At 39.5% G+C, this 19,211-nt stretch overlaps 1 protein-coding gene across 5 annotated transcripts in view; it reads right to left on the bottom strand.

The window, feature by feature from the left end:
• Nucleotides 1-2,279: 2,279 nt before the first annotated feature.
• Nucleotides 2,280-19,211, bottom strand: part of ildr2.S (immunoglobulin-like domain containing receptor 2 S homeolog) — a 119,185-nt gene continuing 102,253 nt past the window's right edge. For 3 of the 5 annotated variants that reach the window (XM_018248968.2, XM_018248966.2, XM_041583493.1), the window contains 5 exons: nucleotides 11,874-12,020; nucleotides 10,982-11,152; nucleotides 9,676-9,792; nucleotides 8,426-8,627; nucleotides 4,161-5,644 (listed from right to left, as the gene is read on the bottom strand). In XM_018248968.2, the coding sequence (XP_018104457.1) occupies nucleotides 4,942-5,644; nucleotides 8,426-8,627; nucleotides 9,676-9,792; nucleotides 10,982-11,152; nucleotides 11,874-12,020 (1,340 nt within the window). In that variant the 3' untranslated portion in view covers nucleotides 4,161-4,941. Of the gene's footprint in view, nucleotides 3,778-4,160; nucleotides 5,645-8,425; nucleotides 8,628-9,675; nucleotides 9,793-10,981; nucleotides 11,153-11,873; nucleotides 12,021-19,211 lie in introns of those variants that run through there. The other 2 variants (XM_018248970.2, XM_018248967.2) reach the window with 1 other exon arrangement.

Raw genomic sequence — 19,211 nt, forward strand, 5'->3', positions numbered from 1 at the left:
TCTGAAGGCCAAAGCAATCTGTAAATAGGCAGAGGCTTACGCAGCCTGAAGGCATCTAAATTACGTTACCTCTGACATCTACAGGAAGGAACTTAGAAGGAGGCCCCGATACAAAGTCATCTTACATTTACAAACTCTTTGTAGGCTCAGAATTTAAATGTAAATTGCAGATGTGTTTTCTTTACATTATCCGTAAAAAGATATGTTTCCCTGAACTGATGGTTCGGTAGAATTTTCAGATCAAGTAACACCACCTTTTGCCATGAATTTATATATAATTTCACCATAATGGTGAATCAGTAATGATCACTGAGAGGAATTATGTGGCTATGGTCCAAAATCAAGATAGAATGGGTGTTTAGAAAAGGGCTAAATAGTAATACAGATATGGTATCTGTTATACGGAAATTCATCCAGAAACTCCAAATTACGGAAAGGCCATCACCCATAGACTGCATTTAAATAAAATAATTTTTCATATTTGTTTACTTTCTCTCTATAATAATAGATCAGTATCTTGTACTTTATCAAAGATATTTATCTAAGATATTATGAATTCTTATTTAAGGAAAAATAATCCTATTGGGTTTATTTAAATTAATTTTAAGTAGAGATGGAGATCCTTTATCTGGGAAAATCCCAGGTCCCAAGCATTCTGCATAACTGGTCCTATACCTGTAATTTGACTTTGTTCTTGAACCAGAGCCTAGAACCATGGACTTACTCTAGAGCAGTGATCCCAAACCAGTGGCTCTGGAAAAACATGTTGTTCTCCAACTCTTTAGATGTTGCTCCCAGTGGCCTCAAATCAGGTGCTTATTTTTGAATTCCTGGCTCGAGGCCAGTTTTGGTTGCATAAAAACCAGATGTACTGCCAAACAGAGCCTCCGGTAGGCTGCCAGTCCATATACGGGCTACCGATAGCAATTTACAGTCCTTATATCGTACCACCCTAGAAAATATTTTCATGCTTGTGTTTCTCCCCAACTCTTTTTACATTTGACTTTGTCTTAAAAAGTTCAGGACCCCCTCTTTAGAACAAAGGTTTTGGATTGCATTGTTACACTTTAGGCCCAAGGCTCTAAATCCCTGGATTGTATGCAGAAGTCACATTAACCCACATAAACCTCTGTCTGATTCCTTCAGGAATACCATGATGACCACTGATCTAGAACTTTATGGAGATGTCCTTTACTCATTACATAGGATTTGTTATCTACAATACTTCAACAAGCATTATCTAGTGAACGTTTGGATTTCCCAGTTCCTTGTGAACCAAAGTGATATGGTTACCCTAAAAGGTGACTTATTAAGTGCTTATTATTTTTATTACACAGTGTGATTAGCCTGCAAAAATCTACAAAGACAGTATTTTGGATAGAGGTTGAGGACATGGGAAATGTCATTACTTCAGATTACTGGTCATCAAGCAAAGCTTGGCATTCCCGTAGGCAAGCAGAATGTGTGCTTTATGCAATTTGGATGTCACCAATCAGATAATGAAACTTGGGTGTAAATTATACAGAGGTAGATAACCTTCATAACTCAGTATCTCTTGGGTATAGACCTACATTTGTAGCCGGAGTTACGCCAGTGGTAGCTGTGGCTATTCCACGGTTAACTAGGCTTTCTTCTGCTTAACCACATTTTTGGTACAATTATAGTCAGAAGAGAGCATAAACCTCCTTACCTCTGTATGTCCACCATGGACAATCAGGTAGAAAACCCCTTTTGAATGATCTCTAGGGCAGAGGACAAAAATGCTCATTTATCGATGTAAGCACAAGAGCAAAGCACTGAAAGGGATGCAAAATTGTGATGGAAGCTTTTAGGGTGGGCCTATACAGACCCCTCCCCCCTGTATTTTATAAAATTTCCAGCCCACTAATCAAGTATTAGAGGTGGTAGTGGGTAAACCAGTGCTAAAATTGTGCATCTATAAAGTGACTCAATTCCCAATCAAATCCAGGAAGGACCACTTGTGGTGCAGCATTCATGCAACTGACCAAGACACTGATAATTCGGTACAAGTTTACCAAAACATATGTATATACGTAAATGGCTGCATTGTGGGTAAAAAATGGCAATTTCCATCTGTTTTAACATATTGCACTTGTGTTTGTGAACAAGCCGACTTGACCCATTGTGTGTTACAAGAATGTAAGACTTCCATTTTGCCTTTTAGAAAAACCATGCACCTACGGAATTCTAACCTGGAAAGTCAACAAGAGCTATTGTTTTCCCAAGAGGACTAACCAATCAACCCTAGAGATAAGGAATAAATGACCCATCAGTTTTATTATGCAGCAATGTAAACAATTTGAGGAGTGTAACACTGTTGGTTGAACCTCACAGCTTCTTCATCTGGATATTCCATATTTCTATCGTACAGAATGTTCCAGAGAGAGCAATGGCTGTGAGGATCTTAAACTCATTTAAACAAAACCCAAAAGCATAAAAAATATAATAGAAAACAATATAATAGAAAACATTCAAATCACAGATAAATTATGCTTTTTTTTTTTCTTTTTTAAATCTCAGTTGGCTTAAGGCAAAGCCAATCATCATTCAGGAAACTCAAATTGAAACTATATGTAAAATTCTAATTAAGGTAACGGTATTACTACTATTACTACTACTATTAGCAACGACAACAAAAGAAAATGACTTAAAATGGTTGTATGGATACTTCACGGAAACAGAAAGGAAGGAAGTGTTTGAAAATGTGAAAAGGGAAATTAAAGGTTTCATGTTCCCATAAAAAACGGGGCACATGGTAAGCAGCTTTAAAGGTAAGCAGATGCTTGAGATTGGAACTATGACAAAAATATCCTAACTTTAATAATCCAATATGGTGTAACATAGATTTCAGTTGCATTGGTCCTCTCGGCATGTGCCTCCATACCAGAACAAAATGGTCTTGAAGTTGGACCTTGGTGATATGGGTCACCTAGGATCCTATCATAACTTTTGAAAAATAGAATTGTGAGCCATTTTAATGTATTTAACATTGAATGCTAACCATAAGATTCCATACATAACAATTTGAGGTAGCCATAGTCATCCTTTTAGGATGTATCCTGCTCCATCTGTAGATTACAGGCCACCAAACTTAATTTCTAATGGCCATGGTCAATGTTTACCTATTTAGAATTGTCAGAAAAAAGTGCCAAAAATATCTTTATTAGAAGAGATATCAGTATGTTACACTCCATATGGAAATATATAAAGCCAATCTATATCTTTGTCATAATAACCACTTGAGAAAGAGAGACATTGGTCACTGGACCCTATATGGGACAGTGTCAATATGACAGGCACAAAGAGATCGCATAGTACGAAGGTAAGACTGATAGAGAAATAAGGAATGTTGGAGAACAGAGGCAGATAGCACCCCTTTAATACTGATTCTGGTGTACTAAGTATGGTTTATGTACTAAGGCTTGTCTTTACACAATCTAAACTAGTGGCAGCTATCAACTCTTGCTGTTCAACTACTTCTCCAGTTTTATGTTTACTAAGGTCCATAAAAGACTGGGCAGGCTACACTCAGGAGACCATTGCTTCCAAATTAAGGCCCATGCATATGGTCTCCTATCTTGTGGGCAAACAGGCTATATAAGGATCTTCCACGTCAAGAAGGGCTTCCGTGGAGCACAGTGGCTCATGGGTCTGTCATTCGTAATCGGGACTGCCTCAGTGCCTCCTCCAATCAGAATCTTCCTTAAGTCTTTAACGATGTCAGACAACGAGGGACATCCTGTTTGGGAAATCACCCTGTCAAAAAATAATACACAGTAAGATATGAACACGACAAAATAAAAGGAAATGCTAAACTCTCTTGGGGGGGTGGGCGCAAGACAAAAATTGCACTCTCTGAGATGCCAGTCCAGTGAACACTGTGTTTTTCGAACACTGTGTTTCTTTAATGTCTACATTTAAGCCTTCTACATGGTACTCCTAATAAATCTCAGAATACAAATGCACTATACTGGTGGATTTTAAGTGGAAACAAACATACACCATGGGTACACCATCTTTATTTAAGAAGGACTGTTCTCGGATATGGGGGGATGATTAATGAGATGACATGGTTACACATAGAGTGACAATGATATATATATGTATATATATATATATATATTAGCTCTTAAGTTGGATGGATGCAATTTCTTTTTTATTTGTAAAACTGTGTTTGCGATAGACATAAAAAAACAGTCCCTTGAACATCGTGTAAATTAAACATAACTACAAAACAGGAGTAACTAGTTAAAAATAGCTGTGATCTTTTTATATAGATGTTTTCTAAATTGAATACAGTTCTAAAATTCCAATGTTGACATTAATTAGCTGCTTTTTTCCCACTTCTTTCTTTTAAAGCAGCATTAAAACCCCCTTTTTTTTCATTTCACCAGAAGTTAAGAGGCTTGGTAGAGGCCTTTTTGGATTTTTAAATGGCACGTTTTCTGGTTGATTTACATTTTTTTTTAAAAAAACATCTGTGCAGAAAAACAAGAGATTAACAACCATGTGACCTTAAAGAGTGCAACCGCTGCATATCCCACATTAAATCTGTTTATTTGTTTACAAAGAATTTTCACTCGAACAATGTCCCAGTTGCAACCATGCCTGCACAAGAGATATTACATCCGAAGTCTTAATGTACAGTATATAAAAAAAACAGATTTAAACACCCAATGTCAAAAGCATGGAATTTTCCGAACAGCCCATAGTTATTTTGTTTATTGACATACCCAAAAAGTGGACAAGAACACATGTCCCCTTTTGAAATGTGCTCAGGCGATAGGTAAATTACAGAGCTGTCTTTATACAGCATGCATTGTTTCAGTCTGTCCCATGTTAATGATTCACAAACATCTAAAAAATAAATGGCACAGTATATCAGATTGTAACGTCCTCACACACACATACGCCCACTTTTTAAATTTTTGACAATGCCCGCCAACCCCACTTGGCCTGTGACCCATTCATGTAAAAAAAGAAGGCTTTTCTCACTGTTTTACTGGGCTGCTCCTTTTTCTTCCTCTTGTCTGAGGTGCTGAGATAGGAGTGGTCTCTTGAATGAAATTGGAGAGCCCTTGCAAGCTCCCTTTCACTGTAAGGAGGAAGGCAGTCTTCTTCCTCTACTTTGTGGTCTTTGCTGTCTCCAGTCTTCAATGTTGGAGATCTACCATAGCTGCGACTAGAGTTTTGCCGCACGCTCAGTTTGCAGGGGGTTACACCGGTGTCCTCAAGACCCCTCGATTTCCTCTCAAGAACTCTGCTAAGATAAGCATCATCGTAGCTCTGGCCCATCCTAGTTATCCGTTTGGGCAGATGCTTGTCCTCCGCAGCTCGTATTCGAGAAGGGCTGAAAGACCAGCCTCTTTCACTGTCTGAAAAAACTTCTCTTCCATGGTTTCGTTTTCCATAGTAATCATCTGAAGAGCTGTCCTGATACAGCGATCTTCCCCTTGTCTCGGATCTCTCAAACCGAGGTCCTGGTCCAGGTCCCCGGCTGTCAGCCCTCCGTGGTCTTTGCTTATAAGAGTCTGTAAATGCTGCTAACTCATCGGTGGACACAGCCTGGATTGCCATGGGAAATGATTTTCTTTCCAAAACCTCAGATGTCGGTCTCTGGAGGCTGTGGAGAGAAGAACATAACACACGTGGAACAACATGTTCTGTACATTGATAAATTAGATTAGGGAGTAGGAAAACAGGTAACACCACAATGCTTATATGGACTTTACACATTTTTCTAGACTGAACAGTAATGTAGATAATCTAGATTCATTTGATTAATTATTTCTGAGACCATGAGTAGCTATTTTTTTATGCTGGTCTTAAGACACTAATAAAAAACACTCATAAAGAAATGAATATTACCATGTTTATATGAACCTGTTTGGGGAGGTCCATAGGACCCAGGCCAGATATTACAAAACATGGCCTGCTAAACTGGCTGTTTTTTAGATTTCCAACCATCACTATTATAAATATAGCAAAATGCTATCAATATGTAGATTCAGATAATCCACGGATGCCAACTATTGCTTCACATGGGAGGTCATCAGAGGACCTAGAATCGATGGGAGCTCCACTTCCCTCCCATTTTCTGTGTGGCCTATGAGCTGGAAAATGGAGTCAGTTGTAGGATCTTCATCCAAACCCTATTGACCAGGGGCTTAAAAATTGTTAGAACAAAAATGGCCCATGTTTGCTATTTCAATGCCCCTCAATAAACAGCCAAATCATATTTTATCCTTAAATTTGTGAACTAAGCCATAGCTGTTTCCAATACAATGAAATACTGGATCACATTGGAATATTCAAAAGCAGGAATTCTTACAGAGAAAAAAAAACCAAAACTATCCCCCGAAACAGCAAATTGTCTTCCCCCATTATTTCCCTAAAATGGAGCTTAAATGGTAAGTCCTATACCAGGAGAACCATAGGACAACTAAATGAACAAGGATACAAGATACAGAAGCAGAAACATATGGTAGATGTATAGATGACTCTGAGTTCACTGGTTATTAAAAGACCAGTTACATAAAAAATAAACATTTTGCCACAGGCAAGAGCATGGAGGTTACTGTTAGAGGCTCAAAGCAAGACTATAGTTAAGCTTTCACTGCAAAGAGCAGATAATTGGTGCAGTTCTTTTAGCCATAATACAAACACCATTTCTAAGAACTGATATGGGCCCCATGTTTAGACAAGTGCAGGTTGGTTCTAGTACTTAGTGTTTTAATGGGTATGCTTGCATATGTGCTGCTAATCTTTGCTTGTTTCACACACTTGGTGGTAGGTATTATGTATTATATTCAGGCTCATACAGTTTTTCTGTGGAGTATAATTATGCTCTGTATAAACCACGATTCACCCCAATGTTTGACGACAATATATATTTATTACCACACTGCAATACACTCTTTCGTAAAGCTGCGTCCTCGGTAGTAGTTTAACCTCTGCTTTTGCTCTCTCTGAGCAGTCTGTAAAGTGTCTAAAAGAGTGATCCCCAACCAGTGGCTCGTGTGCAACATTTTTCTCACCAGCGCCAGTGGCCTCAAATTTCTCAGGGGACTCTGGTCTCCCCCAAGCTCCAAAAACATTCAGGCAGTATAACTGGCTCCTGTTGAAAGTGTGTGTGTAGCGTGTGTGACCATAATAGGGACTTTAGAGTGTAAGCTTCACCGGTAGAACTCCTAATCCCCATAGAACATTTTGCTGCTACATAAATATTAGCTATTTTTATGTTGGAATCTTATCTGTATAACCCAAAGCAGTGGTCCCCAACCAGTAGCTCGTCAGCAACATGTTGCTCTCCAACCCCTTGGATATTGCTCCCAGTGGCCTCAAAGCAGGTGCTTATTTTTGAATTCCAGGCTTGGAGGCAAGTTTTGGTTGCATAAAAACCAGGTGTACTGCCAAACAGAGCCACAATGTAGGTTGTCATTACTGTGCACCACCAGGAACAATCTTCATGCCTGTGTTGCTCCTCAACTGTTTTTACATCTGAATGTTGCTCACAGATAAAAAAGGCTGGGCACCCCCAGTCTAAGAGCACAAGTACAATGCAGGGATACTGGGCTAATGACAGAATATGTCTGCAAATTGTAAGAAGAATCACAACTTCTGAATGGCAGGTAGAGAAGTTCATTGGACCATTGGGCGGGTAGAATATTCAATGAGACACAGTTTAGGATAAGGTGACTTAGTGGAGGAAGGGGTTTGGAGAACACAATGCAAATGGGGCAATCCAGGAGAACATCTAGTCTGTATACCATAGTTCAAATAGTTATATATCTTTGTATTCTTCTCACTTATGTAATAAGTAAGTTGGAACAGCATTTGGTTAAATGGCTTTATATAATCATAACATTTCATGTACAAGAATGGGGTTTGTTTTCCAGATTTCTCAGGATCTGGGGATTTCCATATAAAGTCTTTCCATAATTTGGATCTCCATACCTTAAGTCTACTAAAAAAAATGTACACATCAAATAAACCCTATAGTATTGTTTTGCCACCAATAAGGATTAATTATATTTTAGTTGGGATCAAGTAAAAGGCACTCTCATATTCTTACAGACTTAAAGGGAATAATTTGTACACATTTAAATGAATGAATTATAATGGAGTCTATAGGAGGTGGCCTTAGCTTAATTCAGACATTTCTGGATAGCATGTTTCTGGATAGAGGATTTTATATATATATATATATATATATATATATATATATATATATATATATATATATATATATATATATATATATATATATATATATATATATATATACACAGAATACAAGGCAAACACATATCAAAGCACCATCAAAGGAAACCTCATCTACTTGCAGACGAACATTCACCGAATCTTATGAACTCCAACAGTATCCCTAATATTTAACACTTACCTACTTCTGAAGCTCTCCCTTTCTTCCCTGAATTTAGAGTAGGTTGCTGGTCTTGCAGAACCAACAACGCCAGACCAATACTCCGCATCTCCATCTGCGTTGCAACTGGAGGGTAATGGCTGCCTTCGGACTTGCTGATAGGAGCGGTTGAAATGTGCGTTGTCTTCGTGCAGAGAGCTAAGCTCTGAAATTGTGTGGCTGTCTAAAAACACAACAAAAGAGCAATTGTTACAACATATAATAAAAGGCATGTTCTAATAAATGAATATTATAGGTACAGAACGGCAACTCTAAAAGCAATATTCCTACGTGATCCCCTAAGCCTGAGGCTATCCCAGCCAGTTAACTGCTGAATAAACTGAAAGTACAATGAGATTACCATGAATTCATCTTGGGATAAACATGGTTTAAATTAGGGATGCACCGAATCCACTATTTTGTATTCGGCCGAACCCCCGAATCCTGCATGAAGGATTCGGCCGAATACTGAACCGAATCCTAATTTGCATATGCAAATTATGGGTGGGAAGGGGAAAACATTTTTTACTTCCTTGTTTTGTGACAAAAAGCCATGCAATTCCCCTCCCTGACCCTAATTCGCATATGCAAATTAGGATTCGGATTCGGTTCGGCCGGACAGAAGGATTCGGCTGAATCCGAATCCTGCTGAAAAAGGCCGAATCCCGACCTGAATCCTGGATTCGGTGCATCCCTAGTTTAAATAAATTGAGATGGGCCTTTTTGAGAATCAGGGTAGTTATCACCTTTGTATACAGCTCACATGGTCATGCTCCAAACTTCATTGGCAATAGAGTGCATTTCTGAAGCCCTTCCATCCAATACCTGGATTTTGAGGATAAACTGTTGGAAATGTCTCAGGAAAACTTAAAAAACCCCACAGTAAATATAACAGCACTATAGAAATTGTACCTCACTCCCTCTCCCTTTGTTCAAATGAACTTTCCTTGTAGTTATTTATATAAACCCAGCCTACTCTGTGTCCCATATTTCAGAAAATATATTCAGAAGATCATGCTAAACGCACTATATTACCATTGGTAACAAGACAATACACAGCTGAAGACACAGGAGCAGTTAAATCGGATGAGTCAATGAGTGGGTGTCAGCCAAGTTATGGGATGACTCAGTTGCACATACAAGTCATTGTTCCGGAACCCAGAAAATCTGGGAATGAAACAAATGATTTCACAGTCAAATCAGCTGCAAGTGCCCCAGCATTTCATTCTTACATCTTTCCCGCATTCGTCGGGCTGGATCAAACTGGGCCAGTTCTTTTTCTACATAGTAAAGGACTTTCATTGAGTCTCTTTCCTTGTCAGCCTGGATCCTGTACCCTTTACGTACAGCTGAGAGGGGGAAATAAATGAAAGAAATCTGTTATGAATCAGTCATGTGTCCCCTACTATATATCTTTGTATGCAATCTTTCTGTTATAAAAAATGATATGAAAAAATAATCATAGATTTATAGATCGATAGATAGCTGATGATAAATTATTGATAGATGAGTTATAGATGATAGATAGCTAGATAATTGATAGATGATTGATAGATATATGATAGACACAAAGAGCGAGAGAGAGAGAAATAGATAGAAGATAAATAGAAGATAGATATATAGATGGATAGATGATATAAATAGATAATAGAATATAAATAGATATATAGATGATAGAGATAGATAACAGAATGGGTTGTAATGTTCTCTCCTTAGAATTAAGACCCATTGCAGGAAGCCCTAGCTAGTGTGAGCAGAACAGTATGGTATGGGTGGGAATAGGAGGTTCCTTTCCCTGGCAGGATTTATTTTGGGAAGTTCTAGGCTCCAGACAGATATTAAATGGCATAACATGGATAGAAAAGCCTTACTAGCTCTTTGTGTCTGGTGCTGGGAAGCAGGAGACCCCAGTAACAAAGATAGTTGGAAGGTCTGAAATGTAACAATCATCAAGGATTATGTTGGGTCAAGGACCAATATGAACATGATTTTAGTATGTGTAAAGCATTTAGCATTGACTAGATATCTACTACAGTGTCTCCCTTTATATTACTTTAGTGAGAACCAGTGAGTGAAGAATGGACATCTGTGAGTAGCTTGGGTCATACCTGACCTGGGTAGAAGCAGGGAGCCAGGTGGGAACTGACATCTGATAGTGGGGTGTCTGTGGGATGGATCTGACTGGGAGGTGATGGCACACAACAGTCGTGTGCTGGAAAGTCAAACCACAAGCATGTGAGACAGTTGGAGAGACTGAGTTTTGTTTAGTAAAAATCTGGAAGAACTGCAGTGCAAGTAATGGGTGGGTACTACTCCCTACAGAACCCCTTTAATTACACCTTGGATATCTGATATTTGTCCAGTTAATGACATATATTGATTTATTCGTGTATGTATCACCTTTAAATTATTGCTGACAGTATGTAACCGGGAGGGAGGGGGATGAAAGTATGTAATCATTCCTTAATCAATGTAGTTTACGGTTAATCCTACTGCTCACAGTAAATATCAGTGAATAGTACTTAAATGCAAATTTACCGTTTTGTCCTGTTAGCGAGTCGCTCTGTACCAAGGGTGGAACGTGCTGTTTATCCATGACTCTACAGGTTGGCACTTGAGACACAGGAATAGTGGAGATGTAGTAGGGGGGACAGGCAGTTGGGACAGCCGGGGGGTATCCCACCTTGGCAGCCTTGCCAGCTTCATATACTGTAAGGAACCAAACTATGCATTAGTGGAGAGTAAAGTCTTAGCACTAATGTATTAATAGACTGGTAGACTGCTGGTAAAATATTGCATGTTGTGTGATTATTTGTCCTGTGTAATGGCCAATTCTGATGAGTCCAGCTCTGGTGCTAAGCCAACAATTTGGGACTCAACAGATGGTGTTGGGAAGTCTGCCGGGTTTATTTATTAGACAGCCATAAATACAGGGAAATACATGTGCTCCCATGGCTTTATAATATCTCTCTGTCTGTTATGAGCAAACTTAAAGGCTTGTTCCTGTTGAATTGTGTTTACTACATTGGAATACCTCTGCTGCCATAGTTGTACGGTATCTCTATACCATAATGATGGCTGTAGCCAGTCAACCTGAAATACAATGGCTGCTCAGACAAGACTAAAACCCAATCGGTACCAAGGGTGGAACGTGCTGTTTATCCATGACTCTACAGGTTGGCACTTGAGACACAGGAATAGTGGAGATGTAGTAGGGGGGACAGGCAGTTGGGACAGCCGGGGGGTATCTCTATACCATAATGATGGCTGTAGCCAGTCAACCTGAAATACAATGGCTGTTCAGACAGGACTAAAACCCAATCAGGCCAGGAAAACCTTTGATACTATTCATACAGTAGATATCCCTTCAGAATGCTCAGACCTAAACTATCCAACATTACCAACGACATTTGGACTGTCAGATACTTACAGGCTCTTGGGCAACAACAGGTCTCTGGGCAACACGGACATCGCACGTAGCAGCAGCAATTATGAGGGCAGCACTGGCACCAGCAGATTCCCACCATCACAAAGAAGAGGAATGTCCCAAGTATCACCAGGCAGACAAAGACCCACTCTAGGATTACAAAGAAGAGTTTGCTTAATGGTGTTGTTAGAGTCATGGAGTTCTAAATGATTTAAGCCTTGATTTCACACTCGCTGGGATAAAATGGGATACTGAGAATAACATATGAAAGAATAAACTGTTTATGTGTGACAAAACCACTACGAAAATATGTAACTATCCATATACCATACACTTATTGGTTGGTGATACATGATAATGGCTGGTGTCATCTCCTAACAAAATTCCACATGACATTAGCCTAAAGGATTTAGTTTTGCATACAAGGGCTTAAGACAGAGGTTCCTTGAATGGTGTCTGGATAAACTGTTAGAACTTGCTACATCCCAGTAATGACCCACCACCCTAGATTTAGGATAGGCATTACCAAGACGTAATTGCAGGGCAATAGATAAGGAATCTCTTCTTGAGTTTCTATAAGAGCAAACTAACTTCCCTCTTTTGTACAATTCCTAACTTTTTGGGATCCAAGTGTAGTTTGTTTTTGCAACCATGTTCCTCAAGGTCACTAGATATGTATATTTTTTGACCATCAGACACTAGTACTCTGAGTAAAAAAAAATCTGAAATATAATGGTCTTTTTTTTAATGTGGACTACAAATTAATCAGAAGAAGCTGGAGGCAGATTCTGGAATGAGTCCCAGCATATCATTTCCTTGTACGTTAGGTAAGGCTGCTGATTAGCACTCCATGAAGCTATAGTGGATGTATCAAAGGCTGTGAATGCTGAACAAGTAGCTCATTCATCCAAATAATCACATTTAAAGAGGCACAAATCCTCTTAACATCAACATGACATATTATGGATATATAGCATATGAGACACTAGAACCATGCCTGAGAACCAGGCCTAGAAATTATAACCATGAAGGTCACAAGGTTTTCTTTATAGATAAGTTGATACTAGCTTCTGACCATACAGGGCACAGATCATCATCAGCAACCAAATCCCACTTCTAGTCCTCCATAAACTCCCAACCACGTCTAAATAGTCTTCTGTACATTAAAAATGCCATACACAACACAGTGACATTAGAAAATGCCTTGATGTGCGACTTAGCTGCTTTTATTGGAGCCTCAAGATATGGAAGATGCCAAGATACAGCCACCATGCCAAACACTACTTCCATTCCCAGTACAACACTCGCAGCAATGAAGCAGAGCACCAGGTCCAGGAAGCCAAGACTGGGCTTTATTGTTTCCAGAATGATGTCCAGATTGCTTGGTGAGCTTGAATAAAGACCAAGACCAGTTGCTCCAGACTACACCTTGCCATGCCCCTGTTCCACCCATGAACTGAATGGCTTCTTGCTAATCACTGGCATCACCCTTAATGCTAATAGCACATGGGGTACATTATCTGCTGGTTTATTTCAGTTGGTGGAGAATTCTATGGAACCACTTCTGCTCCCCCAAATACTCAAGAGAATTGTAGATGTTATCAATGGTATCTGGTGACCTGGGAAGGAAGTGCTTGATTCAAGGTTCAAGGGTAAAACACAGGGTTGAAAGTAAGATAAAGGGACAGAAACAGATGCACTTAAATTGCATGCCAAGCTCTTTCTATGCATGTGATGTGGGTCTCCAAAGACTTCTAAATTTGTAGTATTGCTACAAAATCACCAATAAAGTGATCTTCACAGCTACAGTTCTGTTCTGTATTAAATCATAAAATTAAAAGCAAAAGAGTGAGCTCTTGCACTGACTTTTTTTTTTTATCTTGTTGCTTAGTAATGCCCAGCTGATTATATGTGCTCTTTTCTTCTGCATCAATAATGATAATTACACGTTGGAAAATACAGCATCCTGTGCTGAAATGCTTCACTCGTTCACTGCTAGACTGTGTGTTCCCATGGCTGCCGATGGTTAATGAAGATTGTTTTAGTTCAGTGTGGCTGATGGATGGAGGGACACTTTTATTCTTAAGGCAATGGAGTTGAAACAGATTTTGGAAGGCAAAAAAAGAAAAACAATGTAATAGGGAACTTGGCGATTTGAGTCTTGTTGATCCAAAACTCTCCTCAACATATTTCTTGAGCAAAGAAGAAACAGAGCTAGGGGTTTTCTCTCAGGTAGGGTATCTTGTGGGATTACAAACCCCTAACAGGTTTGATGTGAGATCCTATAGAAGGGTTAGCGTCCCAACGGTCATTGTTTCCAGAATGATGTCCAGTCAGGTGATTCCTCATGTGATATAAAAGGCAGGGGTAATGTCAAGTTGATCCTGTTTAGGAGGAGTGGGAATAGAAAAATATATTGACGCAATAATATAATTATTGCCTGCCTTGTCCTTTTGTGTATGTAAAGAGTTAATAGTGACAACCATAACCTTTGTTACTGAGACTGAAAGTAATGGGTCTACATTGGGTCTACATTGGAGTGACCATTAAATTTTGCTTTTGGGCAAAAATGTGCCAATAGCATTACAACAAAATAAACTCACACATACAGATGTTAGAAGTATATTTTGCACTTATATGCTACAGTAATATTATATGAGACCTGATGCAGTCTGTTCTTATTTTTGCTACCTGTGCCAGTGATGTCATAGTATGGAATGGTGCCATCTCAAATTATGGTTTCAGAACAGGAAGCACCTGCCTTGCAACATGTTCTGAGATCAATTGGTATTTTAAGTGCAAGATTTAATTGAACCTACTTCTGTTAGGAGTTGGCTGTACCTGTGAGAGGGGGGCAGGTAGGGGAAGAGTTCCTTAGCTGATCTCAAAGGAGGCTCATAGTGATTAGTTGCACTGGTAAGTGTTGTTTGTCAGCAATGGATGTCCATTTTAATGATCCCTGGAGATCTTTTGTTTTCAGTTTAAATCTTCCATCAATACTGAACTCCCAACGAGGCCAAGACTGGGGTTCAAAATAGGCCCTGGCATTTCAAGGACAAAGAGGCGCAAACAGCCCCAAGGGGGGCAATAAATAGAGATGCCAATAAAGATAAGTTTATAGCATTTTATAGCAGCCCATCTGGCTTTTGCCATAACCCACAGATTACCAGTCTGGCCCTGCTCAAAACTGATAACAGGGGTCATTTAAGAAGCATGGGGGCACAAATGCAAGAGCACTAAGAGGTGCAAGAGCATGACTCTTAGTGCTCATTTCCTATGAACTTGCACCCCTGGGCTAGCACCTCTTTGCATGAGCACCAGATCAAAAATACAGCCCTCTGTGCAAAAAAGCAGAGTCAGGAGGCACACCCCAGAGTTATTCTTGCTCTAAGGCAGGCAGTAAGGACAAGGCCCAATGGCATCTGTGCTTCCTGCTGCTCTGTACCTTGAGCGTCCGAATCATGATCTGAAGCAAACAAAGAAAACAAGGAAACCTCTAGACTAGTAGAGACCCAGAGAAAAATTAATTGCACCTATACTGTTGTACACAATTTATAGTATATACTGTAGAGTATAGCTCCCCAGTCTAAACATGGGGCCCGGGTATGCATGCCCCAGACTTTTAGCTTGAGGAGAATTCCAACACCAAAAAAAAACTTTCAAGAACAGGCAAGGTAAGGTAAATGTAATTTTTATATAAACTATAAATACAGTAGGTTTCTGATACCTAAGTGTTAGTCACAAAATACATAAGGTGATTAAGCATCTTACTGTTCGTGGAAGTCTGACAAAAAATTATTTTGATGGTGTGAGAAATGTATGAACCAGAAATAAATTGGCTATAAACATCAGACATTGGTAGACCATATTATTATGAGATGGTCAGAGTGGTCAATGCATGCAGGATTACGGTATCTGGGACAATGCTGCCCATCCCAGTATTAGGAAATGACATTTAGGGGGTCTGGGGGGGGTTGTTTGTAACAACAGTAGACCCCATCTATGCATCATTCCTTGTATTTAGTCAAATGTAGTACTAGAGGTTCAGCACTTGGCTTCTTGATCAATGATTAAAGAACTATTGTAGTGGAAGAGATATTCGGTCATAGCCTCTGTTAGATGATTAGCTCCAGGAATATCTAGGATAGCAAAATCTCACCCTAGCTGACCTTCAGCATGGACTTTCAGAATAAGTTCAGAAGAGCAAAATAGCATGTATCCCACGTCTCATCCAAACTGGCCTTTAGGATGTGTCATCGACTTCCTGCTATGTGGTCCTCTATAGGGACAGTCCCCCTGTTCTAGATGTTCTTCAGAACTTCATCTAAATTTGTCTCAAAACTGGAAGAACAATTCCCTTTGACTCCAAACAACTATGTGTGTTATCTGCAAGGACTCAGGGGTCCTTCTCCATATGATAGTATCAACAGTGGTGGGACCATCCAAAATAGTATTTAGTAACTGCTTCCAAACTACTGCAATAATCCAGCTATTACTATAAAATAATGTATTATCTTTAAGAGAATTAAAAAGTCACTAAATTTGGAGATATTTCTCCTCTGAGGCTGTGAGGACAAATAAATGTTCTTTGCAGTCAGAAAGTCCTCATTAATGTACATCAAGAAGCTTAAAAAGCCAGTTTAAACATAATAAAAACCTTTGTGCGCCGCACAGTGTTCATTAAACCAATCAGGGATGTGCCGTGTAATTCTGAAAAGCTGTTATTTCCTCCGTGACTGGAGACACATTCGGGTTCATTCATGTTACTCAGACTCTGCAACTTGCACTGAGACTGCTCAGATATCTGTTCTTACAACCCATCTGTTAAAGGATGATGGGGGATAAATGTGCAAAGTCTGCAACTGTTCTAGTATCCCATAGCAACCAGTCGACAAGCATCATTTGCAGATTGGGTGTTAACGATAACCAAACTGTATCCCCATTGAGCCCTTTAGAGTCTTCTTCTATTTTGAAGATTTCATATGGGCTCAGAGTTAAGTGGAGACAACTCCATCTGTTCAGGAGGTGCAAACGTCCTGAAAAATGGCCCTGAAAAGTGGTATGATTTACATAAATCTGAATAGGATTTGGGGCGGAACTAGTTTAAAAAAGGCAGTGGATAGGGTTGTCACTTTTTAAAATTATTCTTACTCTCCGCCTGGGGCAGTGATTAAAAAGAGGCAGGCCATAATGTAAATGTGGGTGCTACAAGTGGGCAGTTGATGTTAAAAGGGGTGGGACAAAGATATTGGTGAATCTAGGGTGCTAGAGAATGGATCAAGGGAAGAGAAAAGTTAATATTGGGGCAGGTTGAAATCTTAGGTGGAAAGGCCAGGGGCATTTAAGGATATTACCAATTTAATGGCAACTACATATGTAGTAGATTTATAATACTGTCCCCTTTTACCAGGTATAACTGTTTTCATTTTCTGCCAACACATAGGAGACTGATTCCCAGAAGCGTGAGAGGGGAAGAACTGCCTCAGCCAAGCAACATGGCAGCTCTTATTCAAATGTATGTGTCAAGATGCAGAAGAGAAATCTTCTTTCTACCTGATAAGCTATTAACCTGCTATAAAGGAATCCATATACAGTATTTATGTTGCCTGCTGCATGCCATGTATACACTGTGCTGTTCTTCAGGGACTAACATACGCAGTAAAACTGCCCTGTTGATGTGAAACAAACATTTATTAATGCAATGAATTTTAATTTCAGGTGCTTGGCTGAAACTAGCAAAAAGGACAAAACCATTTTCATCCGCAGCACACAAAGCTATTTTTCAGTACAACCCACTAATGAGTTATGGTATTGAGGGTAATTTCCATTAGTTGACAGATGCACAAATAAATTGTATATTTAATAGCCATTTAGCTGGAGTGCTGGCAACACTGATGAATCATGTGGTTTTATAGCTACACAAAAGCTGGATGTTGTGTCCTGGTCTCTGTAGCTCATGTTCTGCTTTGTGCCTGGGGCATTTCTATTTATGACAGAGTTGCCCCCTACAGGGAAGAATGTAGAAGCAGGGGCAAAGTCAACAATCACTTTGAAACTCTAATTGGTTGATTAGAGATTAGGGGGCCTGGGGCCAAATTAGCTTCTAGAATTTTTGCTTTTTTAATGGAAGGGCTGGATTTTGTGTTTAGTATGTTGCAGATGAGATCTGGATGAGTACTCGCTCGAAACCCTCGGGTTGACAGGTCTGATCCAACATCCACACATGCTTCACGGGTCGTTGGCCCATGACCTTACACTGCCCCACTTCTACCTTCAGCAGGATGTATTTGTGTATATGTGCACACTTGCTCTGCCTGATCTCATACTCTTTGTGGCATCAGAGAGAGAGAGGTGTGGGTCTATAAACAGAGATGACTTGCCAGGTTGGGTTGGGAACAGTCAGGTCAGGCTCAGGCACAAGTCGAGAAAAAGTCTACTTGCACATCACTAGACTGGAGTTAAAGATGTGTGGGTCCCAGACATTGCAAAAAAACATCTTGGGTGGTCATGCATCCCCTGTCTTAATTTGGTTTGCTTCTACCATATTTCATATTCTCCTTTATAAATTACAGACTAAAGCTGAACCACCCTATATGGGTCTCTAACAGAGCCTTATTAAGGGATACTGTCATGGGAAAAAAAAATTTTTTCAAAATTAATCAGTTAATAGTGCTGCTCGAGCAGAATTCTGCACTGAAATCAATTTCTCAAAAGAGCAAACAGATTTTTTTATATTCAATTTTGAAATCTGACATGGGGCTAGACATATTGTCAATTTTCCAGCTGCCCCAAGTCATGTGACTTGTGCTCTGATAAACTTCAATCACTCTTTACTGCTGTACTGCAAGTTGGAGTGATTTCACCCCCCTCCCTTTTCACCCCCAGCAGCCAAACAAAAGAACAATGGGTAGGTAACCAGATAACAGCTCCCTAACACAAGCAACAGCTGCCTGGTAGATCTAAGAACAACACTCAATAGTAAAAACCCATGTCCCACTGAGACACATTCAGTTACATTGAGAAGGAAAAACAGCAGCCTGCCAGAAAGCATTTCTCTCCTAAAGTGCAGGCACAAGTCTCATGACCAGGGGCAGCTGGGAAATTGACAAAATGTCTAGCCCCATGTCAGATTTCAAAATTGAATATAAAAAAATCTGTTTGCTCTTTTGAGAAATGGATTCAGTGCAGAATTCTGCTGGAGTAGCACTATTAACTGATTCATTTTGAAAAAAACATGTTTTCCGATGACAGGATCCCTTTAGCTTTTCAGATTGTATTTAAGTGATCATCCCTTACTGTCAACTGCCTATATTTTGGTGGGACAATTTGGAGTTTTGGACC

Source organism: Xenopus laevis, chromosome 2S, assembly GCF_017654675.1.
Source record: "Xenopus laevis strain J_2021 chromosome 2S, Xenopus_laevis_v10.1, whole genome shotgun sequence".
Taxonomy (NCBI): Eukaryota; Metazoa; Chordata; class Amphibia; order Anura; family Pipidae; genus Xenopus; species Xenopus laevis.